This window comes from Muntiacus reevesi, chromosome 1, assembly GCF_963930625.1.
Source record: "Muntiacus reevesi chromosome 1, mMunRee1.1, whole genome shotgun sequence".
Classification (NCBI taxonomy): domain Eukaryota; kingdom Metazoa; phylum Chordata; class Mammalia; order Artiodactyla; family Cervidae; genus Muntiacus; species Muntiacus reevesi.
In genome coordinates this window covers 69735939-69761974 of record NC_089249.1, presented here as the reverse complement: position 1 = coordinate 69761974, position 26036 = coordinate 69735939, and the positions used below count along the sequence as shown (strand labels likewise).

The 26036-nt window shown below is 39.3% G+C and overlaps 1 protein-coding gene across 6 annotated transcripts in view; it reads left to right on the top strand.

Annotated features, from left to right (window-relative positions):
* Positions 1 to 26036, top strand: part of DDR2 (discoidin domain receptor tyrosine kinase 2) — a 150992-nt gene that overhangs the window by 120429 nt on the left and 4527 nt on the right. For all 6 annotated transcript variants that reach the window (XM_065946665.1, XM_065946683.1, XM_065946647.1 and 3 more), the window contains 10 exons: positions 607 to 790; positions 5545 to 5788; positions 9392 to 9454; positions 10293 to 10423; positions 13820 to 14030; positions 16163 to 16386; positions 17823 to 17950; positions 20097 to 20288; positions 20780 to 21014; positions 25663 to 25812. In XM_065946665.1, coding sequence (XP_065802737.1) covers positions 607 to 790; positions 5545 to 5788; positions 9392 to 9454; positions 10293 to 10423; positions 13820 to 14030; positions 16163 to 16386; positions 17823 to 17950; positions 20097 to 20288; positions 20780 to 21014; positions 25663 to 25812 — 1762 coding nt within the window. The remainder of the gene's footprint in view (positions 1 to 606; positions 791 to 5544; positions 5789 to 9391; positions 9455 to 10292; positions 10424 to 13819; positions 14031 to 16162; positions 16387 to 17822; positions 17951 to 20096; positions 20289 to 20779; positions 21015 to 25662; positions 25813 to 26036) is intronic.

The following is a 26036-nucleotide window of genomic DNA, read 5'->3' as shown; positions in this document are numbered from 1 at the left end:
CTTTTCCCCCTTTATTTTGGTATCAAATTAAGTTGTTGGGATGTGAGGTAGAAGGTAAGACTGGCTGCTCTGGAACTGATTCATCAAACAATAACAATATACAGTCAAAGGGGTGTCAGAAAAATTTGCCACTAGCTCTGGAACCATTTATTTAGTGATGAGCAAGTGCCACCATCTACTATATTATTCATTCTATGCATTCATCTATTTACTCATTAATGGATGAATTTGTCAAATGCACTTGATAATGTTGAATCGTTATATAAAGACTTATTACATTAAGTATAAGAACAGGTAAGGATACGATAGATCATAGAAAACTTTTCATATAAAATGATTTTAAAAAGTGTTCAAAAGGTTTGCTATAATAGAGTTAAGTATCAAATATCTTGTAAAATTCAGTTATATGTAATTCTTTGTTCCCCATTGATGCAGGATAAATCAGTACTGTAAACTATATTGGATTTTTCATAATTCTTCAACCTCCAAGATAATCAACTCTTACAAAACCTGGGGTGAAGAAACTGGATAAAAACTCTTCTGTGAATATGTGATTAACTGCAAGTTCCTCTCTCCTTTCTCCTTCTCCTCTTTTGGTTTGAGCAGCATGACTGAAGGGCTGGGCCAGCTGACTGATGGGGTGTCTGGCCTGGATGATTTCACCCAGACCCATGAGTACCATGTATGGCCGGGCTATGACTACGTGGGCTGGAGAAATGAGAGTGCCACCAATGGTTACATCGAGATCATGTTTGAGTTTGATCGCATCAGGAATTTCACTACTATGAAGGTCAGTGGAGTTAGGCATGGAAGCCAAAATCACAATCAAGGGAAAAGGCATGCTGGGAAGAACCTAAGGGTGAGACCAGCAGAACAGGATTCAAATGCATATTCTACTGCTAACTAGCTGCATGCATTTCATGAGTCACTTCATTTCTCTGGGCTGGCTTCTTCATTTGTAAATAAGGGTGTTTTTCAATGTATTTTGTTGCTGTTGTCTCATCAACAGAGTTGACGTATCCATTATGCAAACTGGGTGCACCATCTGGGACCCATGATACTTTAAGCCCACAGAAATGATTTAACTTCTTTAATTATCAGAATAAAAGAAATGAGCTTTAGGGTCAAAGTTCTTCTCATCTTTTTAACAAATATGGTTGTAAAATATAATTTTAATGTGTTTTTATTGAAGGGTAGGGTCCACAAAGGCAGAAGTGACTAGGGCCCATGGACATCATTACTTGGCTCTGCTCAGCACTCTTCAGGGAGGGGGCATGCTCTTGTCAGCAAGAGTGACTCACGGTAGCTCTGATGATCAGTGGAGAAAGAAAGGGCTTTATATTTTGAACCACTCTCCACTCTCTGAGTACTTTCTCTATGCCCACAGCACTTAGAAACCATGATAGAAGATCCCATACACTTCTATTCCCAGAGTTCTTTGTTTCCTTATCTATGATCATCTATATGTGTATGTGTCTGGTTCTCTTAATAGACCTCAAGCTCCTCCAAGATGGTGACTCTGCTTTCTGATCTATTAACACAAGGTAGTTAATATATTCAGGCTCAAAAAACATTTGTAAATGAAAAAATGATATCCTTTATTGCCTACTTTCGCCATGTATAGTTATGAATATCTCTGCCACCTAGGGTAGAAGGAGGAGGAGATATGATGAACAGCAAATAAGACACTGAAAATACAATTGTATTTTCTCAACTATAAACAGAAATGTGTAGAAGGACTGGTGCCAGGCAGGAGAAATTGCTGTGATTTCTGGCTGGGCCAACATCTGGATTTTAGACCTCAGGCCCAGATATCTCTGAGATCTCTGTGACTCTTTGCCTAGCCAAAGGAGTTTTATCCAATGAATGAGATTCAAGGCAAGTGGTGGGGTGAGGTGGTGTGGTTTTAACCCAAGTCTTTTCTAAGCCCTCAAATGTAAGTTATTAGGTTTTTTAATTTGTTTTTGCTAAAATGCCATCACCCCAAAGTCTGCATTAAAATGCAAGTATTTTACCTCAGGAAGAGTAAGACAATAAAAAGTTAATGTTTTAAGTGCAATAGCAGAAGTGATTTTATTAGTTTATTATTGCAGAGTAGTTAAGAGTGAGTAGGTAAATTTTATTGAGGACTTGGATGAAAGCTGAAAGATCTGGGAAAAGGACAGACTGGGTGTGCTCTGGGGAGAGTTAAGTCAGACCGTGAGAAGAGCTGAGTAAGGGGACTTAAGGCCTGATTTCCATTTTCTCTGGGGTAGAGCCTTTCAGGAGAGCCCACCCTAGATGTCAGCGTTGAGGGCATCTCTGTTGGCATGGTGGTTTCCCGGTACTTAGCTCAAATGGTCATTTTACCTTTTCAATCCCATGAATGTTTCAGAGGGAAAGGAATAGAAGGGAAGAAAATGTCCATGTGAAATGTGACCAGATGAGATGCTAAACCTGAATGCTAGATTCTGGGGTAAACAGATGAATAAGAAATAGTCTCTTTCTTGGGACAGTTTGAGGTTCAGTGGGGGAAGACACTATTTATTTGCAGAAGGAGGTATGTAGAATGACATGGGAACCTTGAAGAAGGGAAACGGTTTTACTATTAAGGGTTCCTAGTAAACAAGAATTTGTTAATTCTTAGCATGAAACTGGAGTCAAAAAGAAATTGCATGTCTATTATATCACTCTCACATGTTAAGACAATAACATCTCCTAATTGGATTAATAACTGTTAGTTATATGATAAGAACAGAAGAATATACCTGGTCTGCCAGTGTGTTGCTCATGAATGGTTCTTTGGCAGTTGTGAAACATGTGTGCAATTGTGTATAACAAATTGTCCTTCACAAGATTTTTTGGGGGAGGGGGGAAATTTGCATAGTAGCAAAACTATGTATTCCTCAAGAAAAAATTTATTTGTGTTGTGAATAAGATGTATACCCAATGTGTACCTATGAACAAGTGTATCAATTCATTGTATATCACTGGGAGAATTTCTAGTCCCACAAATAATAAAATGTATTTTAAAACCCCCATAAAGTTATAACATTTACTCAATTGACTTTGATCTTCCTGGGTCCCCAGTCACCCCTGTGTAGTTTATCACAGGTCAAAATTATTCAAAAGCATATTCTGCAATGAGAAGGTACCAGAAACTTCTCAGGAACTGACTCAGGGTTGGTCCTCTTAAGGCTAAAAGGTCAAACAGATATCTACCTTGTTTTAATTTTTCTGAAACAAAAAGTAAAAGGTGATTTTCAGGTCATCAATATCTTCTAGAGAGGAGTTTTGCTTCCTAGGCGAAGTACTGCCCATTTCCCTCTCTGCCCTGATTGTAGTTAAAATACAGCATTTAGAAGAAATGAGAATCCACAGAGCATTTAGAAAATGAAAACATTACATATATCGAAACAAATGGGACACATATAAAACTACACTGAATAAAATTCATGGCATTGAATATTTTCTTCATTATTAAAAAAGGAAGATATAAAAAAATGAACTAGACACTGAATTCCAACATCAAAGATTAATGTATAAACCAATTAATTAAAACTGGAAAACTATATAAATTATCATAAACCCGAGAGCTTTTTTTTTGGAAAAATGTAAAATGAAAAAAAAGACAAATAAATTAAAAGAGATTCTGAAATATATATATAAATGCATTTCAAAATGTTTTCTATTTATTAAATAAATATTTAAGTCCATCAGGGAATGAAATCCTGTGCTATGTATTTGCATTCCAGGAGGATTCCCAAAGCATTTGCAGGACAGATTATTGTCTTCCCCACAGACTACTTATCCAACACTCCACAGATTTCAAAACATCTGAAAAATCTATTGAAACTGTAGATGGCATTTCTTTGATTTTGTTCTTCGCCTTATTCTACTTACTTTTCAATAGACTGGAGCTGTTAATTCATCCCAAAGAAGATATTAACACATGTTTTCATCATTAACATTTAGAGGAAAATCCAAATGGGAAAGTTGAGGTGATTTGCCCCCTTTCCATGTGGCATGGGTGTGGAAAGCATGCTGGACTGCAGTCTGTGATTCTAGATCCTGTTCTGATGCTGACTGACTCCAGACAGGTCAAACCTCTTGGAGCACAAGTTTCCTCATTAGTATACAGAGAACTGGACTAGAAGATTTTTAAAGTCTGCAGTCATTCTAGTATTTCGTGATTTTATTCTTTTCACATATCTCTGGTCTGTTTCATCAGTCATTAAATTCCTATATCATTACTTCTTCTTCCTCAGCTAAAAATAAATTCTGAACTAAAAAAATGAAAGTGCTAGTTGCTCAGTTGTGTCTTAATCTGTGTGACCCCTTGGACTGTGACCTGCCAGGCTCCTCTGTCCATGGAATTCTCCAGGCAAGAATACTGGAATGAGTTGCCATTTCCTACTCCAGGCGATCTTCCCAACCCAGGGATCAAACCCAGATCTGCATTGCAGGCAAATTCTTTACCATTTGAGCCACTTGGGTTATACTGACTACCCAGAAACCAGAGGATGGTATTGAAGGGTTACAATTCAGGAACTAAGCAAGACATAAAATTGAAATAACAAATGTATTCCAAAAATTACAATGATGCTTTTCCAACCTACAGTCTTTAAATTCAGGGGAGAGTGACCAGCAAAGCTCCATTTTCTACATAGGACTGAGCCTGAGGTAATGTTACTGAACTACCACCAGAGACTTGACTTAGTTACAAACATGGATATCCTGCTTTTGAGGGATGTTACTCACAGCAAGGAGCTACAGAAGAACTGTTGTGGAATCCTCCTTCCTGATGACCCTTAAAAGCCATACAAATACCCTGGTGAGAGAGTCATGGCAGCAGGCAAGAGGGTGCAAGCTACCTTCCCAAAGACTTTCTTTTCTCATCTCAGAAAATATCTATGATGAAGATTTAATGCTCTCATCAGAATGGCTTTAGCAAAATGAATTTAATTAAGAGAGATAATTAAGTCTTGTGTCTCTGGCTGACAAATGCTAGTGTCTGACAGTCAAAATGAGATTTCTGAAGAGAAAGATGAAATTGTATTGGATAGTGTGTTATTTCAGGTTTCTCATCTAAGCTCGTTGAAAGGAGTGGATTAACGTTGGAAATGTACCTAGGAGAAAGTAGTCCAGAATAGCTTGATTCTGGGTAGACAGCAACCATGGTTGAGGGGATTGGAGTGGTGAGAGGTGCAGTTATAGACCAGAGAGTCTTAAGGGCAAGGAAGGAACTGAGAGGAGGCTGGTCCAGCCCTAATTTAACAGATGAGGACACCTCTCCCGGCAGTGTGCAGCAAGATGGCTTGGAGCACAACTGTATAAAGGTGACTAGAGTAGCAGCCTAGGTTTTAAAAAGTCAGAGCAATATTCCACTGCCACTCTGAGGTTCCTAGAAGGGAAAAATGCATTGCTATAGAGCATCAATTATTCACCAAGGATGGTGTTCGGAGAAATTTGACAAGTCTAAGGTCTTACTGGGTGAGGTTGCACTGTGTCCCCGGTGCCACCCCGCAGGGTCAAGCTGTCACTCCATGCCTCTTTCTCGGCCAGGTCCACTGCAACAACATGTTTGCTAAGGGTGTGAAGATTTTTAAGGAGGTCCAGTGCTACTTCCGCTCTGAAGCCAATGAATGGGAACCTAACGCCGTCTCCTTCCCGCTGGTGCTGGATGACGTCAACCCCAGTGCTCGGTTCGTCACCGTGCCCCTCCACCACCGCATGGCCAGCGCCATCAAGTGCCAATACCATTTTGCTGACACCTGGATGATGTTCAGTGAGATCACCTTCCAATCAGGTTGGGAGCTTGGATGGCCCTTAGGGAAGTGGGCGCAGGGTGGTGAAGGAGGAAGGCAGTGTCCTGAGCTTCTCATTGGTGGGTCTCTGGGAAGAGAGAGGTTAGACAAGTGGCTTCTCATGGGTAGATAGAATCTTTCGCCACTAGTTTGGTTGTGGAAGGGCAGAGATGAGACTGCGGAAGTGAATGGAATGTTTACTTGGCTTTCACTCATGTTTGTCTTAAAAAAAAAAAAAAAGAAAATGAGTACAATGTGTTAAAGCTTTAATGTAAATCAAACCAGTTAAGGGGAAGCAAACCTAAGCACTATTAAAGTATTTAAATGAAGATGTCTAAATATACACTAAAGAGAACAATGAACCTCCATCCATCACTTAGCTTTACTAATCATTGATTTTTTTGTCATGCTTGTTTCATTTATTCCTCCCTTTTTGCTATAGAATTTTGAAGCAAATCTGAGATGTTATTTGATTTCAATAATAACATTTTAGAATACACCTGAGAAGATAACATTATCTTCATAACAATGCATTATAACAACATTTATTAAGAACTAATTCCTTAATGTAATATAATAGCCAATCCACACTCATGTATCCTTGATTGTCTAATAATGTCTTAACAACAGTTGGCTTGAATGAATTAGGATCCTATTAATAAGGCCCTCCTGGTGTATTTCCTTTATTACATTGCTAGGCTGTATCTCTTTTAATCTAAAGAATAAATTAAAACAAAAATTCCATTCTGGATTAACTGATTGCTTTCCATGGTGTCATTTTACTGTAACTTATATCCTCTATCATCTTGTACACTGGAGGTTATATCTACAGGTGAATTTGATTCAAATTCAATATTTATTTTTGCTAAGGATTTTTCATAGATAGTGTTGTGTACTTTATGTTGAATCTCATCATGGAAATGTTATGTTAGACTCCCTCACTTTTAGTGATGCTAAGATTGATCTTTGGGCTCAGGTGGTTTTTCTTTCAAAGAAAAGTTCCCCACAATCTTTCTCCTTAGACTTCACCCTCCATTGATGACCACTGCTTAAATTATTTCATTAGGAGTTGTTGACTGATGGTTTTCTAATTCTTTTGTTCCTTTTGCATTTATTAGCTGAATTTATTCTGAATATGAGAGCTATTCCCATATGCTTGTTAACCCTGAAATATAGTTCACATTGCAAGGGCAGGTTACAGGATTAATTTTTTCATCAATTTTCAGAGTAATGAGTTAATGCAACCTTTAGCAACTTTCAATGGTATCTAATAGATTTTGTTTTGATTTGCATCCTTGTTATGTTTCTTAGTATCATTATGCATTTATTGGTTTTTATAAATTCAGTGTTCGTTGCAATTAATATTCTTTTTAATACTCAGATTGCCTGCATTTGACCAGAGCACATGTCTTTAAGCTGGTTCTGTCTACTTTTTAATTGGATCCTATAAGTTTTTGATAGCTGTTTTGTGAAAGAACAAGATGTTCCAAGCTTATTTTGAGCATTCACTGCCCCAGATGTGGAATCGCATTTCCTGAAGTGATCTTGGTTCCTTTTATTGGGGAATGGTATTTAGAGACCACAAAGTTGGCAGTATGGACTGTGTCAAATCATGAAAAGTTAAAAGCCATTTAAGACACTGTCTATATCATCACAATTTAGATGAGGATTTAAAACCTAGATAATGATTTTTTTTTCATAAGATGTTCAAAGTGGTGACCAACAATAAGGTCAGAAGGAGAGAGGTCACTAGAGAGTAGATTTGTAATGGACAAAGGAGTGAGACTTTATACTCGGGCTGGAAGAAGAATATAGGCAAAAAAATGACAGCAGAGAAGAGGGAAGACTAAAAATAAACCAGAAGATCCCATCCTTCCTAATTTGGTTTTTAAAAGAAAAAAAATTTAAGATGTTTTGCTAATTAAGATGTATTGATATGGAAATAGAGCACATGTTTAGAAAAAGAGGTTTGGTGCCTCAGTACATTCTATTATAAAAATTTAAGCTAAGAGTTAAGTGGATTCATTATTTTATAAAGTATTTATTGAGGGAAGAAATTTAAATGTTCAAAAGCAGTGTTACTTAACATCCTAAGTGTTAATTAGGAGACAGTAGGTTTCCACCATCCTCAGAGTTTCTACAGAAGACTTGAAATGTTTGCTTCAGGAATTAATATAAGGCATGTTTTGCTAACTTAATGACCAAAGGATTTTAGAACAACATGAATGATTAGGTTTTTTTTAATGAGTAGTTTTAAGTCATCTTAAAGTTGTATTTCCAGATAGGAAAATGGAACAAGATGTGTCAGTGTAATTGTTTCATATTAAATGATCTCCTAAACAGTGGTGTTTATGGCAGAAAATCACAGAAAATGTATTCATATCTTTTCTACATTTTCTTGATAAGAATACAACTTTGTTCTGAGAAAAACTTTGTACTGAGAAAAAATGTTCTCAGTAAGTGATTAAATACGTCCTGTGTAAACCCAAATCAGACCAACATGTTAGTTATGTCTGCTGTGTTTCTCATTAACATTATTTAGAATAATGTTATTTTCATTAACATTAAAGAAGACACTTTTAGAAGTGTGCCACAAAAACTTAAAATAGCTGTAGCTATGTAACTACAGTTACATAGTTTTTGACTGCTGAAATAACTTGAACTTTAATGTCATAATAATATTAGTTTTCACTGAAGCCTGAGAATCCAATTAAGAAAAGTACAGGTGGGTTCCAGATACTTTATTTGTATCATAATGCTAGTAAGAAGAAAAATTAGGTTTTTGGGAGAGAATCTCCTTTGGATGGGAAGTGAGTATTTTAATTCTTCCCCTCTTTATTAGACAAATCAGAGGGAAAAATAAGTTACCAACATCAATCTGTCAAATACACTTTTGGGATCTAGTCTTGGAAGCTTCAGAATCACAGTAAAGGATAATTTAACTCAGCAGTTCCCAACATTTTTGGCACCAGGGACCAGTTTCATGGAAGACGATTTTTCCACCAATGGGCTGGAGAGGGGTGGTAGTTTCAGGATAATTCAAGTACATTACATTTATTGTGTACTTTATTTCTACTGCTATTACATCACCTCCACCTTAGATCATCAGGCATTAGACCCTGGAGGTTGGGACTCCTGCTCTAATTTATCTATAAGGATGAAGGCTTAATTTATAAATTAAAAGTCTAGGACAATGAAACATGATGGAAACTCTTTAGTAAACCAAAGAGTTCAATTAATTTAATTTCCTTGAAGGAAAGATCACCTTTAGCACCATGTCTGTTCCGTGTCTCTAACTCATTATATTCTCTCTATATTTTACTGAACTTGGGTCTCATTTCCTATGCATGCTTTATGATAATGTATGATCACAGCCCTCTGATCATTCTTTCTTAAACTTTTTTATATCATGATACTTACAAAAGAAAAGCTGCCCTTGCTATTGAGATGAATGGTAATATTATTTATTTATTAATAATATATGATTTCATTTCTAATCCAGTAAATTGATTTCACAAAGTACTAGCTTAGAACCTACCTTCAGAAAAACCACTACCTAGCTGTCTTCTTCCCTTGAGGTTTGACTCATCCTTGCTTTATAACAGATGCTGCAATGTACAACAACTCTGGAGGCCTGCCCACCTCGCCTGTGGCACCTACCACCTATGGTACGTGTTATGGAATTTTTCGTTATAAAAGTTAACTTGAGGAGACCTTACAGAGGATGAAGAAGAGTGGAGATTTGCAGAGGCCTGCCTGTGTCGGAGGCTTGATACAGGGTGTCCTTGGATGAAGAGTAGCTCTGGAAAGATAGAACAGTCCACATCCAAAGTTAATGGCCCAAACTCAGTCCCTTCCCTGCTGGTCCATGTGGTTCTCCAGCTGAGGCTGAGTCTTGAGTTGTCCCAATAGCTTCTTGGAAGTTTGGGACACTTGGAGCAAAAACAGGGAGGGGGATATGTCTAGGTGAGACCCACTGTAGGGATTTCAAGGAAAGAATGGAAGTCTATGGAACAAAAAGCCAGTCTCTCCAATTGCAGGGAAATATGGACAAATGTATCCATTGCTTCAGACAGCCACTGGCTGTATAAGTCAGCAATCTGGGAAATACGAAATCATAGTGTAAAGTCCAAAGAGGACTCTCAGCTACCCTGGCATGTCTCAAAGAAACCACAGTGAAACTGGTTCTTCACCTGCTTTTCATGAGGTGAGATTAGAGGCCAGCAGACCCAAGCCATGGTATGAAGGAGCAAAATTTTGGGAAGAATGGAAAGCCTCTCCATTATCTAGTCTAATACATGAAGAAGAGGAGGCTCTTGTCCCATGGATGTGGACTGTAGGATATAGGAGCAAAGTAATACAAGAGTACCAATACCAAGTGTTAAGGTGACATGTGGAATTATCCTGAAGGAGCAGGTTCTGTCTTCTTATCTCTAGTCCAAGCCTTCATGCTTTTCGTGCCTTGTGAGATAATAATATTCTTCATTTTTCCTTTCCTGGTTACAGATCCAATGCTTAAAGTTGATGACAGCAACACCCGAATCCTGATTGGCTGCTTGGTAGCCATCATCTTCATTCTCTTGGCCATCATTGTCATCATCCTTTGGAGGCAGTTCTGGCAGAAAATGCTGGAGAAGGTGAGGAAGTATAGAACACTCACGGGATAGGAAACCACTCTGTCCTTTCCTGTGCTGCTCTTACCCTGGGAGTAAGAGGCAAATCACAAAATCATGGAAATGGTTAGAAAGATAATCAAGGCTGCCAAGAGGCATAGGAATAGAGAAGCTAGGGCTGAAAAGATCAGAAAAGAATAAGCTAAGTCCAGTTTCTCATTTTTAGGATGGAGATTTTGAACCCTCCCTAGAGAACTCAAAAACTAATTTTTTCTTCCCAACACATTTAGGCATCTCAACTTAGGCATCTTCCTGGAAGATTCTGATTCACTGGGTTTTGGGGGGAGTGTCAGCATCTGTATTTTTAAAAAAATATAAAGTAATTATTCTACAGTTAAAATAAATTAATTAAAAAAGTTAACAAGCGATTCTAATGCATAACTGATACCTAGCTAAAATTTCTGATAATGCTGTTCCTTTTGTTTTTACTGCTTGCTTGTTTTTTGGTGTGTGTGTAGAAAAATATCCAACATCATTAATATCCAAGCCAAGTTTCTTGCAATTCTATTCCAACTTCTTTTTGTACTTGAATGTTATGGCTATGCATCCTCTGAATGCCTCCTCAGATTCATTTTGTCTAGGCCAAATGATCTGTATAATTTCTACTACATTTGTCTAACACTTTATAGTCTACAAAGACTTTTTCCATGATTTTACTTGAACCTTATTGAACAATGGTGAGTTGGGCATAGTAGTTATATTGAACTGTTTTTCTGGTTAAAAAATATGAAGTGCATAGTGCCATTAACATCCTGTTTTTTATGCTGGTTCCAATTGTCAGTCTTGAAATTTGTTGACTTCTTTTCTTCTAAACTATATACATTCCACCACAGGTAGACTGGGGCTTCCCAATGGCGATAGTGGTAAAGAATCTGCCTGCCAATGCAGGAGACATAAACAGATGTGGGTTCCATCCCTGGGTCAGGGAGATCCCCTAAAAAAGAAAATGGCAACTCACTCCAGTATTCTTGCCTGGAGAATCCCATGGACAGAGGAGTCTGGCGGGGTACAGTCCATGGGGCTACAGAGTTGGACATGACTGAAGCGACTTAGCACACATGCATGGATGGATTATCTATGACTTCTTTTGGTTTTTAAGACCAGATAGCAACTCTGGGCACTGCTGCTAAGTGTGTGATATTCTTGGAGTTTGCTGATGATAAAGTGTTTCTACCTTTGACATGGGCATTGTCGCTGGTCAGTGAGCTCAAATGGATGTGGACTGTAAGAGGTCACAGGTGCTCTGGGTTGTGAGACTGAAGTGCCCATTGAGGGCTGGGACCGGGAGGGAGGGTAAAGCCTGATTGTGTTCATAGCTTCTGTGTTTGGAGATGGGCTCTCAGAGGAGACCAGTGCCTCTGTGGAGTACCTACCAGAAGAGGTAAATGGACTGGAACCTTCTGAACTCTTGGTAGGTGGGACAAGAGGAAGGGGCTAATATCAGAGAAGTGAAGGGAATGACCCTGACAAGCAGCCTGCAATTCCTTCTGAGCTGTTACACACCTAGGCGCTGAAAGACTGAAGTTTACTTTAAGGTTTTTAGGCAGGAATATTTCACAGAAGAGAGGATCTCTTTGCTCCCCACAGGGACTTCTATCATGAGTCTGAAAATACTTTGACTAAATTAAAGCTTTCAATCCATAAATAGTGACTGAAGGCTGAAAGGCAGGATCCACAGAGAGCTCACGTGCTGGCATGATGAGGCAACATCAAAACCTTTCTTCTTTTAGAATAGTGAAACACGCTGAGTCTCTAGATTCCAGGGAGAAGGCTGGCAAAAAGTGGTGGTGGGAGAAGCTGGTCGTCTGAAGATTCATTGGAAAGCTTGATGCTATGTTCTTATTGAACAGTCTGTTATGACTGCATTTTTTGTAGTTGAGGGGGAGAGTCTGTATTCTCTATTCTATGAGCTATTTTTCTCTGCACCAGAATTTACCACTCTTGTCTGAGTCTTTCTTCTGAAACCCACTGGAATACATTCATGGTCTGGGAGAGGAATTTGGGGCTGGAGACTCTGTAGGTAAAAGGAAGACTAAACATTTTGCCCTTGAATATTTACCTTGGTCCTTCAAGAAATTTTTCTATCTCTGTACATCCTGAGTGAGAAAACTCAAAACTCTCTGGAATAGCACAGGATTTCTCCTTTTTTTGCAGAAGACCCTTTAGCATACATTTATATTCCCAATACATTACTCAAAGTAGCCTTATGCTATACCATTATTTGCAGGATACTTATAATGGTGTCCTCAATTCTCTCTTTGAGAGAGTCAACCCATAGTTATTGAGTACCTACATGTGCCAGGCTCCATGCTTATTACCGAGGACCTCTCAGCATAGCTTATGGAGCAGACACCTCAATTTCTTGATTGAGCACTCAAGGGGTGTTTGTTGGAGTAGAACATTTCATGTGTTTAAATCTAAATAATTCCATATATTTAGATTATGAGATTTCATTTTGAAGGAACAGGTAGTCCATATTAGATGGAATGCAAGAACAGTTAGCTGTTTAATTCCTCTTATTCCTGTGTTAGGTATAATTTGCGCTTCCCTGGTGGCTCAAATGGTAAAGAATCTGCCTTCAATGCAGGAGACCTGGGTTTAATCCCTGGGTTGGGAAGATGCTCTGGAGAAGGGAATGGCAACCCGCTCCAGTATTCTTGCCTAGAGAATCCCATGGACAGGAGCCTGGTGGGCTACAGTCCAGGGAGTCACAGAAAGTGGGACATGACTGAGCTACTAACACACACACACACACACACACACACACACACACAGAGGTATAATTCACCTTAGTATCCCTAGACATGTAGGGCTTTCCTTTCCTATTTTGTAGTCATTTTATTGTTGGTTAGTAAAAATGCAGGATAAAGAGAGTATTACTCTAACATTCAATGCCAGAGTGATCAGGTGAAGTACAGATTCATCGTGTTACAACACATTTGTTGTGTTAATGAGTATTTTAATTTTTATCTACACAAAATCAAGTGGTTGAATGGTGTCAGGAAAACCCATTATTTAATAGAACTTTGAAAATGCTAAGATTGAGATTCTTTGATTGGTTACTGATAGGTTCCTACAGTGTTGTGTGAATGATGCTTATAAGTACTTCAATGGGAGTTAATAAATGTTGGCAGTGTAGATATTTGGAAGTCAAATTCTTCCTTGATGAAATGAAAGATTATTCTAAATTTCTACAGTATAGGTATTTGTGGAACCAGGTTGCATCCCTGCCACTTTCATTGCTTCTGGAGTTTGAGTATTAAAGAGCTATTTTCATCTGAGTGGAAGAGTTGGCTTTAAGAAGAGGAAGGAGTGATGATCTCTTTTGTGCCAACATGCCTTTCTCCCCTTCTCTTTTAGGCCTCCCGGAGGATGCTGGATGATGAAATGACAGTCAGCCTTTCCCTGCCCAGCGAATCCAGCATGTTCAACAATAACCGCTCCTCATCACCAAGTGAGCAGGAGTCCAACTCCACTTATGATCGCATCTTTCCGCTTCGCCCTGACTACCAGGAGCCATCCAGGCTGATACGAAAACTTCCAGAATTTGCTCCAGGGGAGGAAGAATCAGGTGAGGATGAAGTGATGGGCAGAGAATTGAGAGACAAGGTTTATGAAGGTGTGACATAATTACTCAACCAAGTCTAGTTTAGCCTAGAGAAGTCCACCTTCTCCTGGGAAGTCCACACTGTCTTTCTAGATTGGGTCTGCTGCTACTCCTACTTAAATCTGAGCATCTCTCCTCTGCTACTAATAATAGCAGATGTTTGGAAGGCTCCACATGTTAGAAAAAGAAAATAGATAAAATGTGTTACTGAAGTGTTAACACCAGAAGAACCTAAACAGCCCAACTAGTCCAACCTCCTCTTTTTTCATAAGAGGAAAGTAAGAAGACTCAGATAAGGTACTTACTCAACATCGAACACCAATAGGGGTAAATTCAGGACTAGAATCAAACTGGAAGCTAAAGACATCCTAGAATCCCCAGTTTTTAGTCACCTAGATAATTGTGTTGGGCATCCCTTGTGCTACATACAGTAAAGAATCTGCCTGCAATGTGAGAGACCTGGGTTTGATCCCTGGGTTGGGAAGATCCCCTGGAGAAGGGCATGGCAACCCACTCCCGTATTCTTGCCTGGAGAATCCCCATGGATAGAGGAGCCTGGCGGGCTCCAGTCCATGGGGTTGCAAAGAGTTGGACACGACTGAGAGACACAGATGATTGTGTTGTTTAATTTTTGTTCATGTCTCTTTGGTGAATGATGTGTTAGACTAATGTATGATTTTATTATGAAAGTAAATATCTCTTGCCTTCTCTCAGTAAAAGCATTACTTTGGTAAACGGTGCCAATTGATTCCCATCCCAGTGTTTTTTAAAAAGGGCTGCAGAATGACATCATAAGTGATGCTGGGGTCATCGCTGAGACTAAGAGCAGGTTTTCTTTCCATAATATCAGCAACCAAAAGCGACCTGAGTCAATTAGAGAAGACTGATGGTGTTCAGGAGAGAGGTCATTGGATAAGTGGCAGGACTAACCATGAGGGCAGAGGCTTTTCAAGGGAGTCTTTCCAAAGGAGGAAAGGACACTAAGGTGTATTTATCACTCAGTTTAGTTCAGTTCAGTTCAGTAGCTCAGTCATGTCTGACTTTTTGTGACCCCATGGACTGCAGCATGCCAGGGTTCCCTGTCCATCAGCAACTCCTGAAGCTTGCACAAACTCATGTCTATCGAGTTGGTGGGCCATCCAACTATCTCATCCTCTGTTGTCCCCTTCTCCTCCTGCCTTCAGTCGTTCCCAGCATCACGGTCTTTTCCAATGAGTCAGTTCTTCACATCAAGTGGCCAAAGTATTGGAGTTTCAGCTTCAGCATCAGTCCTTCCAATGAATATTCAGGACTGATTTCCTTTAGGATGGACTGGTTCGATCTCCTTGCAGTCCAAGGGACTCTCAAGAGTCTTCTCCAATCCCACAGTTCAAAAGCATCAATTCTTTGGTGTTCAGCTTTCTTTGTAGAAAGCTTTCTTTATATTTACCACTCAGTGGATAGAAAACTTTGATGGAGCATATTGAACTATGGGACTTTCACAGAGATAACAAGAAAAGGGATATAATTCTTTTTTTAGGCCAAACCAAAGTGACTTACCTACTTCCTGAAGTCTAAAACATCCCCCCTCATATTTTAATGTGTTTTAAAGTTAGGGTGTCTTAAGCTAGATCATATAAATTTAATCAAAGTTTTAAATCCCAAAAATAGGTTATTTACACCAGTAATCATATCTTAAAATTAAGAAAATATGCTGTTAAATCCTAAAACTTTAATACTCCCACCCTAACTAGTATAGCCAGCCTTCCTAGAGCTTCACTGCAATTCCATAAGTTTAGTCAAGGAGATTGTTAATGATCAGGTAGTATGAGGAGAAGGGTAAGAGATAAAATGGTGACCTGTATTCTGGAGGCCATAAGAAAGTCTCTAGAGGAACCATTGTCCAAGTAATAATGTCATAGCCTAGGTTAGACTGGGGCTTTTTTTTTAAATTATAATAATAATTGGAAGATAATTACTTTACAATATTGTGATGGTTTTAGCCATACATTAACATGAATTGGCCACAGGTTTTAGCCTTCCTGTCAGATTTTCTTTCTTAAAGAGATCTCCAAGAATGCTCCACGGGATGCAGCCCATTGTCCTTGTCTTCCCAGGCTGCGGTGGCGTTGTGAAGCCAGTCCAGCCCAGTGGGCCTGAGGGCGTGCCCCACTACGCAGAGGCTGACATCGTGAACCTCCAGGGGGTGACTGGAGGCAACACTTACTCTGTGCCTGCCGTTACCATGGACCTGCTCTCGGGAAAAGATGTGGCCGTGGAAGAGTTCCCCAGGAAGCTCTTAACATTCAAGGAGAAGCTGGGTGAAGGCCAGTTTGGGGAGGTGAGCTGATTCTTGGAGTGGAGTCTTTAGTCCTTGGTAGTTTAGAGGAAGTGGTTGAATAAAAATGATGTATAGAGCAAAGTGTCCCATCCAGAGTGGAGTCACACGCAATGTGTCCTCCAGCTGTTTCTCCTTGCATTGTCCTCTATAGCGGTCCCCAACAGTTTTGGCACCAGGTGTCATGGAAGATAGTTTTCCATGGACTGGGAGAGGAGGTGGTTTTGGCAACCCCAAATCCCAAGTGTATTATATTTATCATGTGCTTTATTTCTATTACTGTTATATCATCTCCACCCTTAGATCATATATACATTCCTGGAGGCTGGGGACCCCTACTCTAGAAGACTAGTATTGGGTCAGTCTCATCTTTGTCAAATAGCTGTGGAATTCCTGGGAATTCTGATTTCTATACAAGAGTTTTAAAACAGGAAAGTCACTAGACTTTGAGATCCTAAAAAACATCCAATATTTTCTAAATATTTTACTGTAGGTTACAGAGGGTGGGGACCATAAGATGTGATCATCTTTTATAAACTGTCCAAGAACATCCTGCTATTGGATAGCCACTTTGTTTTTTTCCATTTTAATGGGAGTTACATGTAAAATGGTCAAAAAACAACCTCGCCCCTGCTTTTAGTCCCAGAATCAGCCACTAGGGAATAAATCACTAACCAAGATAAGGAGAACACTCTGCTCAATTGCTCTCAGAGTGATGCATGCAATATTTGACTTTTCACTCGTACAACAGTCACATGAGCCTTCTGAGAATTCACAGCAATGATTTAAGTGGCAACAGAAGCTCTTCAATCCCGCCATCTAAACTCCAAATGTAACTTGATTTCCTGAGGATGGTACCAGTTTCCAGCATAGGCGGCATGCTTTAACCTTGTGTAGGTTTGCTGGTGATGGACGAAGAAGGGTCCATGACATCCATTTGCAGTGTTATGTCCACTCCTTCTGTCTCCTGAGTTGAAGATGCAGGCTTGTTATACTGTTCCTGACATGTAGGTGTTCCTGATAATGCTAATTCCATCCAAAGGATTACCTTAGAGAATAAAATACCTTATGTTTTGTGCAATCTTATAGCCAAACTTCCTTGAATCAAAGTTGAAGTATTTATACCAGAAGACATTTTATAGTATAATAAAATAATACTGTATATTATAGCTGTGATAAAATACTGTTATAGATTTATTCACATATTTAATATTCCAATCAATGTATATTTTTTATAAAGCAGTAACATATCATATTAGCTTACCATTTTAAAAAATCAATTATTTGAGTCAAGGATATGATGCACATATCTTCTTATTGGTCTTTTGATTATTTTGCCTGAGTTGTAAGAGTTAGTTTATCTCCAGGAAATGCCCAGCAAGAGTACTGAGACATCTTCAGGAGAATGATGATGCTGAGACTAGATGACTTTTGTCTAGGTTCATCTCTGTGAAGTGGAGGGAATGGAAAAGTTCAAAGACAAAGATTTTGCCCTAGATGTCAGTGCCAACCAGCCTGTCCTGGTGGCTGTGAAAATGCTCCGAGCAGATGCGAACAAGAATGCCAGGTCTGTGGTCTACATTTTGAATTTTCCTTTATTTGTTTCATCTTCAGGATCAGGGATACTCTTAGAAACTTCTGAGCAATTTGTTTCTTTTGAGACGGAAAGGTTTGTGAGCTGCCTCACATATCCACTGTTGTGTTTTATTTTTCTGATGGGTCAGTAATCCTCATCTTCATTCTCATCTCCTTCTAGAACAAATGTACATTTTCTGTTAGATCTGCTGCATATTTACTTCCTAACCTCCTTTGCACAGCACTGTGCTTCCCAACCTACACAACAGTCTGAATATGACATTGCTGAATGTCATTACCTACCCTTGCAAACTTTTCACAGTCACACACATCTTTCTTGCTAAGCTTCTGCCATTCTCCTTTTTTCACACTGAATCTCTACTTACTTTCTCATGCCTTTTTTTCTCTTTTATGCTCCTCTTTGTCTATATCCAGCAACCCCCCAAATGAGAAGCTACCTCTACTTGGAAAAGTACCCATGGACCTCAAAGCAAAAGGATCCACAGTCCTTTAGCAGTTTTCCAAACTGGCTAATAATCTCTTGGATCCTTTACTACATAAATTGCAGTTTCCAGCCACACTCCGTTGTTTGACAGCCTTTCCATTACAGTAATGGTGAGTTAATCCTCACCCAGACAGGCATGCTGGTTGAAAGCTGATTGAATGTGTCTCAGAAAAATCTGCACATCTGGGTAACATATGCATTTCTTCATTTGTGTTGGCTTGATTTGTCTCACTGATGTTCAAATTCAGAAAAAATTTAGATTGCTATAGTTCAAATTATCATAAATTCCAAGAATGGTGAGAGGGTTTTATTAAAAGTCTTGCAATTGGCAGGATGTGGCATGAAGAAGAAAGAAAGTCAAGGGAACAGAACTGTGGTGGTTTTGGAATTTTTACTGTGAGAATTTCAACCTTAAGGATACTAATATGAATGAAAAGTGATATCCTCAGGTCCCATCGAAAGAAAGAATATTCCTGATATTAATATTAGCACATGATTAGAGAAGGTGGCAAGAAGAAAGAAAAAAAAAGCGATGGGATATAACAAAGCTTTTACCTGTTAAAAAAATTTTTTTTACAATGTTGTGTTGGTTTGTGCCATGCAACGACGTGAATAAGTCATAGCTATACATATAACCCCTCCTTCTTGAGCCTCTCTCCTTGCTCACTGTTTTTTGGTGAGGTTTGGTGTTCCATCTGTGCCCACTCCAATTAAGCAACGATGGATGGCTTAGGTTGTGTGCCCTCCCAAACCATGGACCCCCTTGCTTTGAGGTTGAAGGAGGAATGAAAGAGGAGAGGTGTTGAAACCATATTGGTTTTAAGGATTTTATATTGACTGGTATGACTCCCAGTCCAGGATTGCTAAAAAAACTCCCAGGAGACATACAACATGTCTGTTCCAATAGTTTTGAGAATGTGGGCTAGTGGTCTCACTCCCCCAAACGTTGCTACTGGGAAGGTGGCCCACTGTGTGATTCAAGGGTGGTCATCACCAGCTACTCTGACAGCTCTTAGTTTTGGCCAAGTGAGTACTTCTTTTGAAATAACTGCATTACCACCATGAACTTTAAACAGCTCAATTTTGAACAGGGTCCTAAATGTGTGTTGTGACTGTCTGCTGGTGCACTCTGCATTAAAAGAAACCAGCATGGGACAATAAAAAATTATCAGATAAACCAGGGGATGCTTATTCATTTTCATAAAAAAGTGCCTTAGCTTTATTTACAGAGTGAGTCCTTGGCTTTTAAAAAAGGGAAAGACCCCAGTGCACTTAAGATATAATTTTCAGTTGAAGGTTTTATTTTTAAGACTAGTTTTTAGTAACCTACATTTGATTTAGCAAATATTAATCACTTTCTATGTGGCAGGGCTTTTGTTGGATACTAAGGGTGCAAATGTGAATGTCATGGTCCATATGCCTCCAAAATTACAGTTGAATAAGGGTTTATCATATTCCAGGATGAGTAGAATGAGACAGTTTCCAGGAAGCAATTTCTCTGTTCTCACAAAGGTTATTCAAAAGAAAAGAAAACTAGTATAATGGGCAGGACTAGACTTTGCTGTGTCTTCTCCTACTTCTTGATTCTAACTCTGGCAACCTCTGGGTTTATCTGTGTCTGTGTCCTTCAAAGGAATGATTTTCTTAAGGAGATAAAGATCATGTCCCGGCTCAAGGACCCAAACATCATCCGTCTCTTAGCTGTGTGTATCACTGAGGATCCGCTTTGCATGATCACTGAGTATATGGAAAACGGAGATCTCAATCAGTTTCTTTCCCGCCACGAGCCACCCAGTTCTTGCTCTGCCAATGTACCCACTGTGAGGTAAATAAGCTGAGTCTTCCATCTCTTTCCTGGGTTCATGAGGCTAAGATGGGGAGCAGTGAGCTTTAAAGTTCATCATTGTTCCAGATGGTGGGAGATGTTGTTCAGTCACTAAGTTGTGACCGACTCTTTGCAACCCCATAGACTGCAGCACACCAGGCTTCCCTATTCTTCACTACTTCCCAGAGTTTACTCAAACTTATGGCCATTGAGTCGATGATGCCATCCAGCCATCTCATCCTCTGTCGCTCCCTTCTCCTCCTTCCCTCAATCTTTCCCAGCATCAGGGTCTTTCCCAGTGAGATAGGGGATGTTAGTGTGCAGGGGATAACAGAGCAGCTGCCCTTTGGGGGAAAGCAGAGATAAATGAAGAATAGAGAAAGGATGCTGAGGTTGGAACCCCAGTTTGTTGGCACCAACTGTAGAGTATGTACCCTTCACAGAATCTTGTTGCCAGAGACTACTTTCTCTCTTCCTTTGTATTTTCTCAGTTATGCCAACCTGAAGTTTATGGCTACCCAGATTGCATCTGGTATGAAGTACCTTTCCTCACTTAATTTTGTTCATCGAGATCTGGCCACACGAAACTGCTTAGTGGGTAAGAACTATACCATCAAGATAGCTGACTTTGGAATGAGCAGAAACCTATACAGTGGTGACTACTACCGAATCCAGGGCCGGGCAGTGCTCCCGATCCGCTGGATGTCCTGGGAGAGCATCTTGCTGGTGAGTTTCCCGTGTGTTTGAGCTCTGCCCTAGCAACCAGCACATAGGCAGGGGCACATGGCATCTAGAGGGGCTCCAGAGACAGCAGGAGACAGGCAATGAGTAGACTTCAATGTTCTCTATGACTTGAGATGATTTATTTTGGTACTAATCATTATTTTTTAACACTTGCCTATTTCTGCTGATAAAATGTAAAATGGTTACTATAGAAAATTTGGAGAGAAAGGTTAAAAATATACCTGAAATCACAAGAGATTTAGTATGATTTTTTTAAATCTCTACCCTTCCCGTATTATTGATCTTAATTTACGGTATTAAAATTTCATCATTTAAAGAACTATTATCCACACAAAATATTTTTTGTATTAATTTCATAACCATTTTTCTAATTAATTATTTTATGTTTCTATTTTAATGATTATCATCATTTACTTTTTAAGTTCCTCATTCTTTGCTTTTATAGCTTTTATTCAGCTCTTGATATTCTGAACCACAAGTGAATAATTTTTTTTCCAAATGTTTCTCTTCTCTTACCATGCATATTTGAGGCAATTTATGCCACTTGGTTTTATGCCACTTAGCTGATTTATAGAATTATTAGACTTTAAACTTTTACTTCCTACAATGCTGAATACATGTAATTTTGTTTTTTGTCATTTAATATTCCAGAGAAAAGCCTGAAAACACTATAGTTTTGTTCACTTATTGTTAATCTGTTTGTTTCTTGTTCATATTCTTTTAGGATTTGTTAATTTTAAAATAAAAATTATATAGTTATCCCTTTCCTCTCACCAAAATAACCACTATTAATATTAATATTCTAGTATATTTACTTTGAGGATTTTTTCTATGCATGCATTTCTCTGAATATATGTATTATGTATATAAAATTATTTTACATATTGGGATGATACTATGCACATAAAATTCTCTCTCATTGCCAGTAAGTATTCTTCAAAAACATGATTTTAATGGTTGTATAATATTCCATTATAGATATATCCTATAATTTAATATCATAATAACTTGGTATTTTCCAGTTTCCTTCAATTATGAAAGATGCTGTAAGATATACCATTTTATATAAATCATTATAAAGATTTTTATCATCTCCATAGGTGAATCGCATATTTTACCCCTTTCTAATGTGATTATTAGACATTCTAGGAATGTTGACATCCTAGGAATCAGCAAACTAAAATGAGCTGGAATGGGTGAATTTAACTCAGATGACCATTGTATCTACTACTGTGAGCAGGAATCCCTTAGAAGAAATGGAGTAGCCATCATGGTCAACAAAAGAGTCTGAAATGCAGTTCTTAGATGCAATCTCAAAAATGACAGAATGATCTCTGTTCATTTCCAAGGCAAGCCATTCAGTATCACGGTAATCCAAGCCTATGCCCCAACCAGTAACGCTGAAGAAGCTGAAGTTGAACGATTCTATGAAAACCTACAAAACCTTTTAGAATTAACACCCAAAAAAGATGTCCTTTTCATTATAGGGGACTGGGATGCAAAAGTAGGAAGTCAAGAAACACCTGGAGTAACAGGCAAATTTGGCCTTGGAGCATGGAATGAAGCAGGGCAAAGGCTAATAGTTTTGCCAAGAGAACGCACTGGTCATAGCAAACACCCTCTTCACGCAACACAAGAGAATACTCTACACATGGACATCACCAGATGGTCAACACCGAAATCAGACTGATTATATTCTTTGCAGCCAAAGGTGAAGAAGCTCTACACAATCAGCAAAAATAAGACTGGGAGCTGACTGTGGCTCAGATCATGAACTCCTTATTGCCAAATTCAGACTTAAATTAAAGAAAGTAGGGAAAATCACTAGACCATTCAGGTATGACCTAAATCAATCCCTTATGATTATACAGTGGAAGTGAGAAATAGATTTAAGGGACTAGATCTGATAGACAGAGTGCCTGATGAACTATGGATGGAGGTTTGTGACATCGTACAGGAGACAGGGATCAAGACCATCCCCATGGAAAAGAAATGCAAAAAGGCAAAATGGTTGTCTGAGGAGGCCTTACAAATAGCTGTGAAAAGAGGAGAAGCAAAAAGCAAAGGAGAAAAGGAAAGACATTCCCATTTGAATGCAGAGTTCCAAAGAATAGCATGGGGAGATAAGAAAGCCTTCCTCAGTGATCAATGCAAAGAAATAGAGGAAAACAACAGAATGGGAAAGACTAGAGATGTCTTCAAGAAAATTAGAGATACCAAGGGAACATTTCATGCAAAGATGGGCTCAATAAAGGACAGAAATGGTATGGACCTAACAGAAGCAGAAGATATTAAGAAGAGGTGGCAAGAATACACAGAAGAACTATACCAAAAAGATCTTCATGACCCAGATAATCACGATGGTGTAATCACTCATCTAGGGCCAGACATCCTGGAATGTAAAGTCAAGTGGGCCTTATAAAGCACCGCTACAAACAAAGCTAGTGGAGGTGATGGAATTACAGTTGAGCTATTTCAAATCCTGAAAGATGATGCTGTGAAAGTGCTGCACTCAATATGCCAGCAAATGTGGAAAACTCAGCAGTGACCACAGGACTGGAAAAGGTCAGTTTTCATTCCAATCCCAAAGAAAGGCAATCCCAAAGAATGCTCAAAGTACCGCACTATTGCACTCATCTCACACGCTGGTAAAGTAATGCTCAAAATTCTCCAAGCCAGGCTTCAACAATACATGAACTGTGAACTTCCAGATGTTCAAGCTGGAAAAGGCAGAGGAACCAGAGATCAAATTGCCAATATTTGCTGGATCATCAAAAAAGCAAGAGAGTTCTAGAAAAGCATCTATTTCTGCTTTATTGACTATGCCAAAGCCTTTGACTGTGTGGATCACAATAAACTGTGGAAAATTCTGAAAGAGATGGGAATACCAGACCACCTGACCCGCTTCTTGAGAAACCTATATGCAGGCCAGGAAGGAACAATTCAAACCGGACATGGGACAACAGACTGGTTCCCAATAGGAAAAGGAGTATGTCAAAGCTGTATATTGTCACCCTGCTTATTTAACTTATATGCAGAGTACATCATGAGAAATGCTGGGCTGGAAGAAGCACAAGCTGGAATCAAGATTGCCAGGAGAAATATCAATAACCTCAGATATGTATGCAGATGACACCACCCTTATGGCAGAAAGTGAAGAGGAACTAAAGAGTCTCTTGATGAAAGTGAAAGAGGAGAGTGAAAAGGTTGGCTTAAAGCTCAGCATTCAGAAAACTAAGATCATAGCATCTGGTCCCATCACTTCTTGGCAAATAGATGGGGAAACATGGAAACCATGTCAGATTTTATTTTTTTAGTCTCCAAAATCACTGCAGATGGTGACTGCAGCCATGAAATTAAAAGACACTTACTCCTTGGAAGGAAAGTTATGACCAACCTAGACGCATATTAAAAAGCAGAGACATTACTCTGCCAACAAAGGTCCATATAGTCAAGGCTATGGTTTTCCCAGTGGTCATGTATGGATGTGAGAGTTGGTCTGCGAAGAAAGCTGAGTGTCGAAGAATTGATGTTTTTGAACTGTGGTGTTGGAGAAGACTCTTGAGAGTCCCTTGGACTGCAAGGAGATCCAACCGGTCCATCCTAAAGGAGATCAGTCCTGTGTGTTCGTTGGAAGGACTGATGTTGAAGCTGAAATTCCAATACTTTGGCCACCTGATGTGAAGAGCTGACTCATTGGAAAAGTCCTGGTTGCTGGGAGGGATTGGGGGTAGCAGGAGAAGGGGACCACAGAGGATGAGATGGCTGGATGGGATCACCGACTCGATGGACATGAGTTTAAGTAAACTCTGGGAGTTGGTGATGGACAGGGAGGCCTGTTGTGCTGCGATTCATGGGGTCACAAAGAGTCAGACATGATTGAATGACTGAACTGAACTGAACTGAATGTGATTATTAAGCTTTGTTCCCTTTAAATATATTTCATGGTGTTATAACATATTATTAGACCAAGATTCAGAGGGTTTTGGTCCAACTCTCAATTTTTCTATTTTAATGGTCTTATAAACCAGGGAATTTTAGTAAACCTATGTTGTCTCACTTTTCTGATCTAAAAAGTAGGAATAAATATTATCTACTTCAGCACTGTCATTATTGAATAGAACGTGTGCAAGTATTTAATGGATGTTGACTGCATCTGAATCTCAGAGATCACTTGTCAGTCTGTCCTTCAAGACTGTGATGATCATTGAACAGGAGCTACTCGAGGCATTCACACTGGATTCCTGTGTCTCTAACACAGAGATATTTGTATCTGTTCCTGTTCTTATTTTGCCTTTCCCGCGGGCATTTACCTGAGGCTGCCCTAGATTCTAGAGTTTGACCTTCTAACTCTCAGCGGGAGAGTCAGGTAGCTTATGGCTACATCCCTTTCAGTCCTTGGATCTCATCTGCAAGAGAAGTAGACCTCAGCAGAGATCCTGAGGGTCAGAGAAGTGTGGAGGCTGGCATTGAAACCACTTCTATTTTCGTTTTCAGATTCCCAGCACAGATCTTGGCAGTTCCAGTATCCCTTGTTCTGTGTAGTTAAAAATTCTATTTTATGAAAATCTCTCTGCTCTTGTTGTACACAGATTATTCTGACTTTCTCTTCTTTTCCTTACTTAAACAGGGCAAATTCACCACAGCAAGTGATGTGTGGGCCTTCGGGGTGACTCTGTGGGAGACTTTCACCTTTTGCCAGGAACAGCCCTATTCCCAGCTGTCAGATGAACAGGTCATTGAGAATACTGGAGAGTTCTTCCGAGACCAAGGGAGGCAGGTGAGAGCTGCTGGGGTGGAGAGATGTGGCCTTGGGTGCCTCTGAAGGTGAAAGAAAGAAAACTTCTGATTTAACAGGATAGGCCTGAGCTGGAAAACGGGCTACCTGGATGATAGCCATTTGTCACTATGTATCCAGGTGATGTGAAAGACCAAGGTCCTCCCTAGGCATCTATACACTCTGCTTTTTCCATGGGTCAGCCCAGTGGTCATTGGGGAGCATGA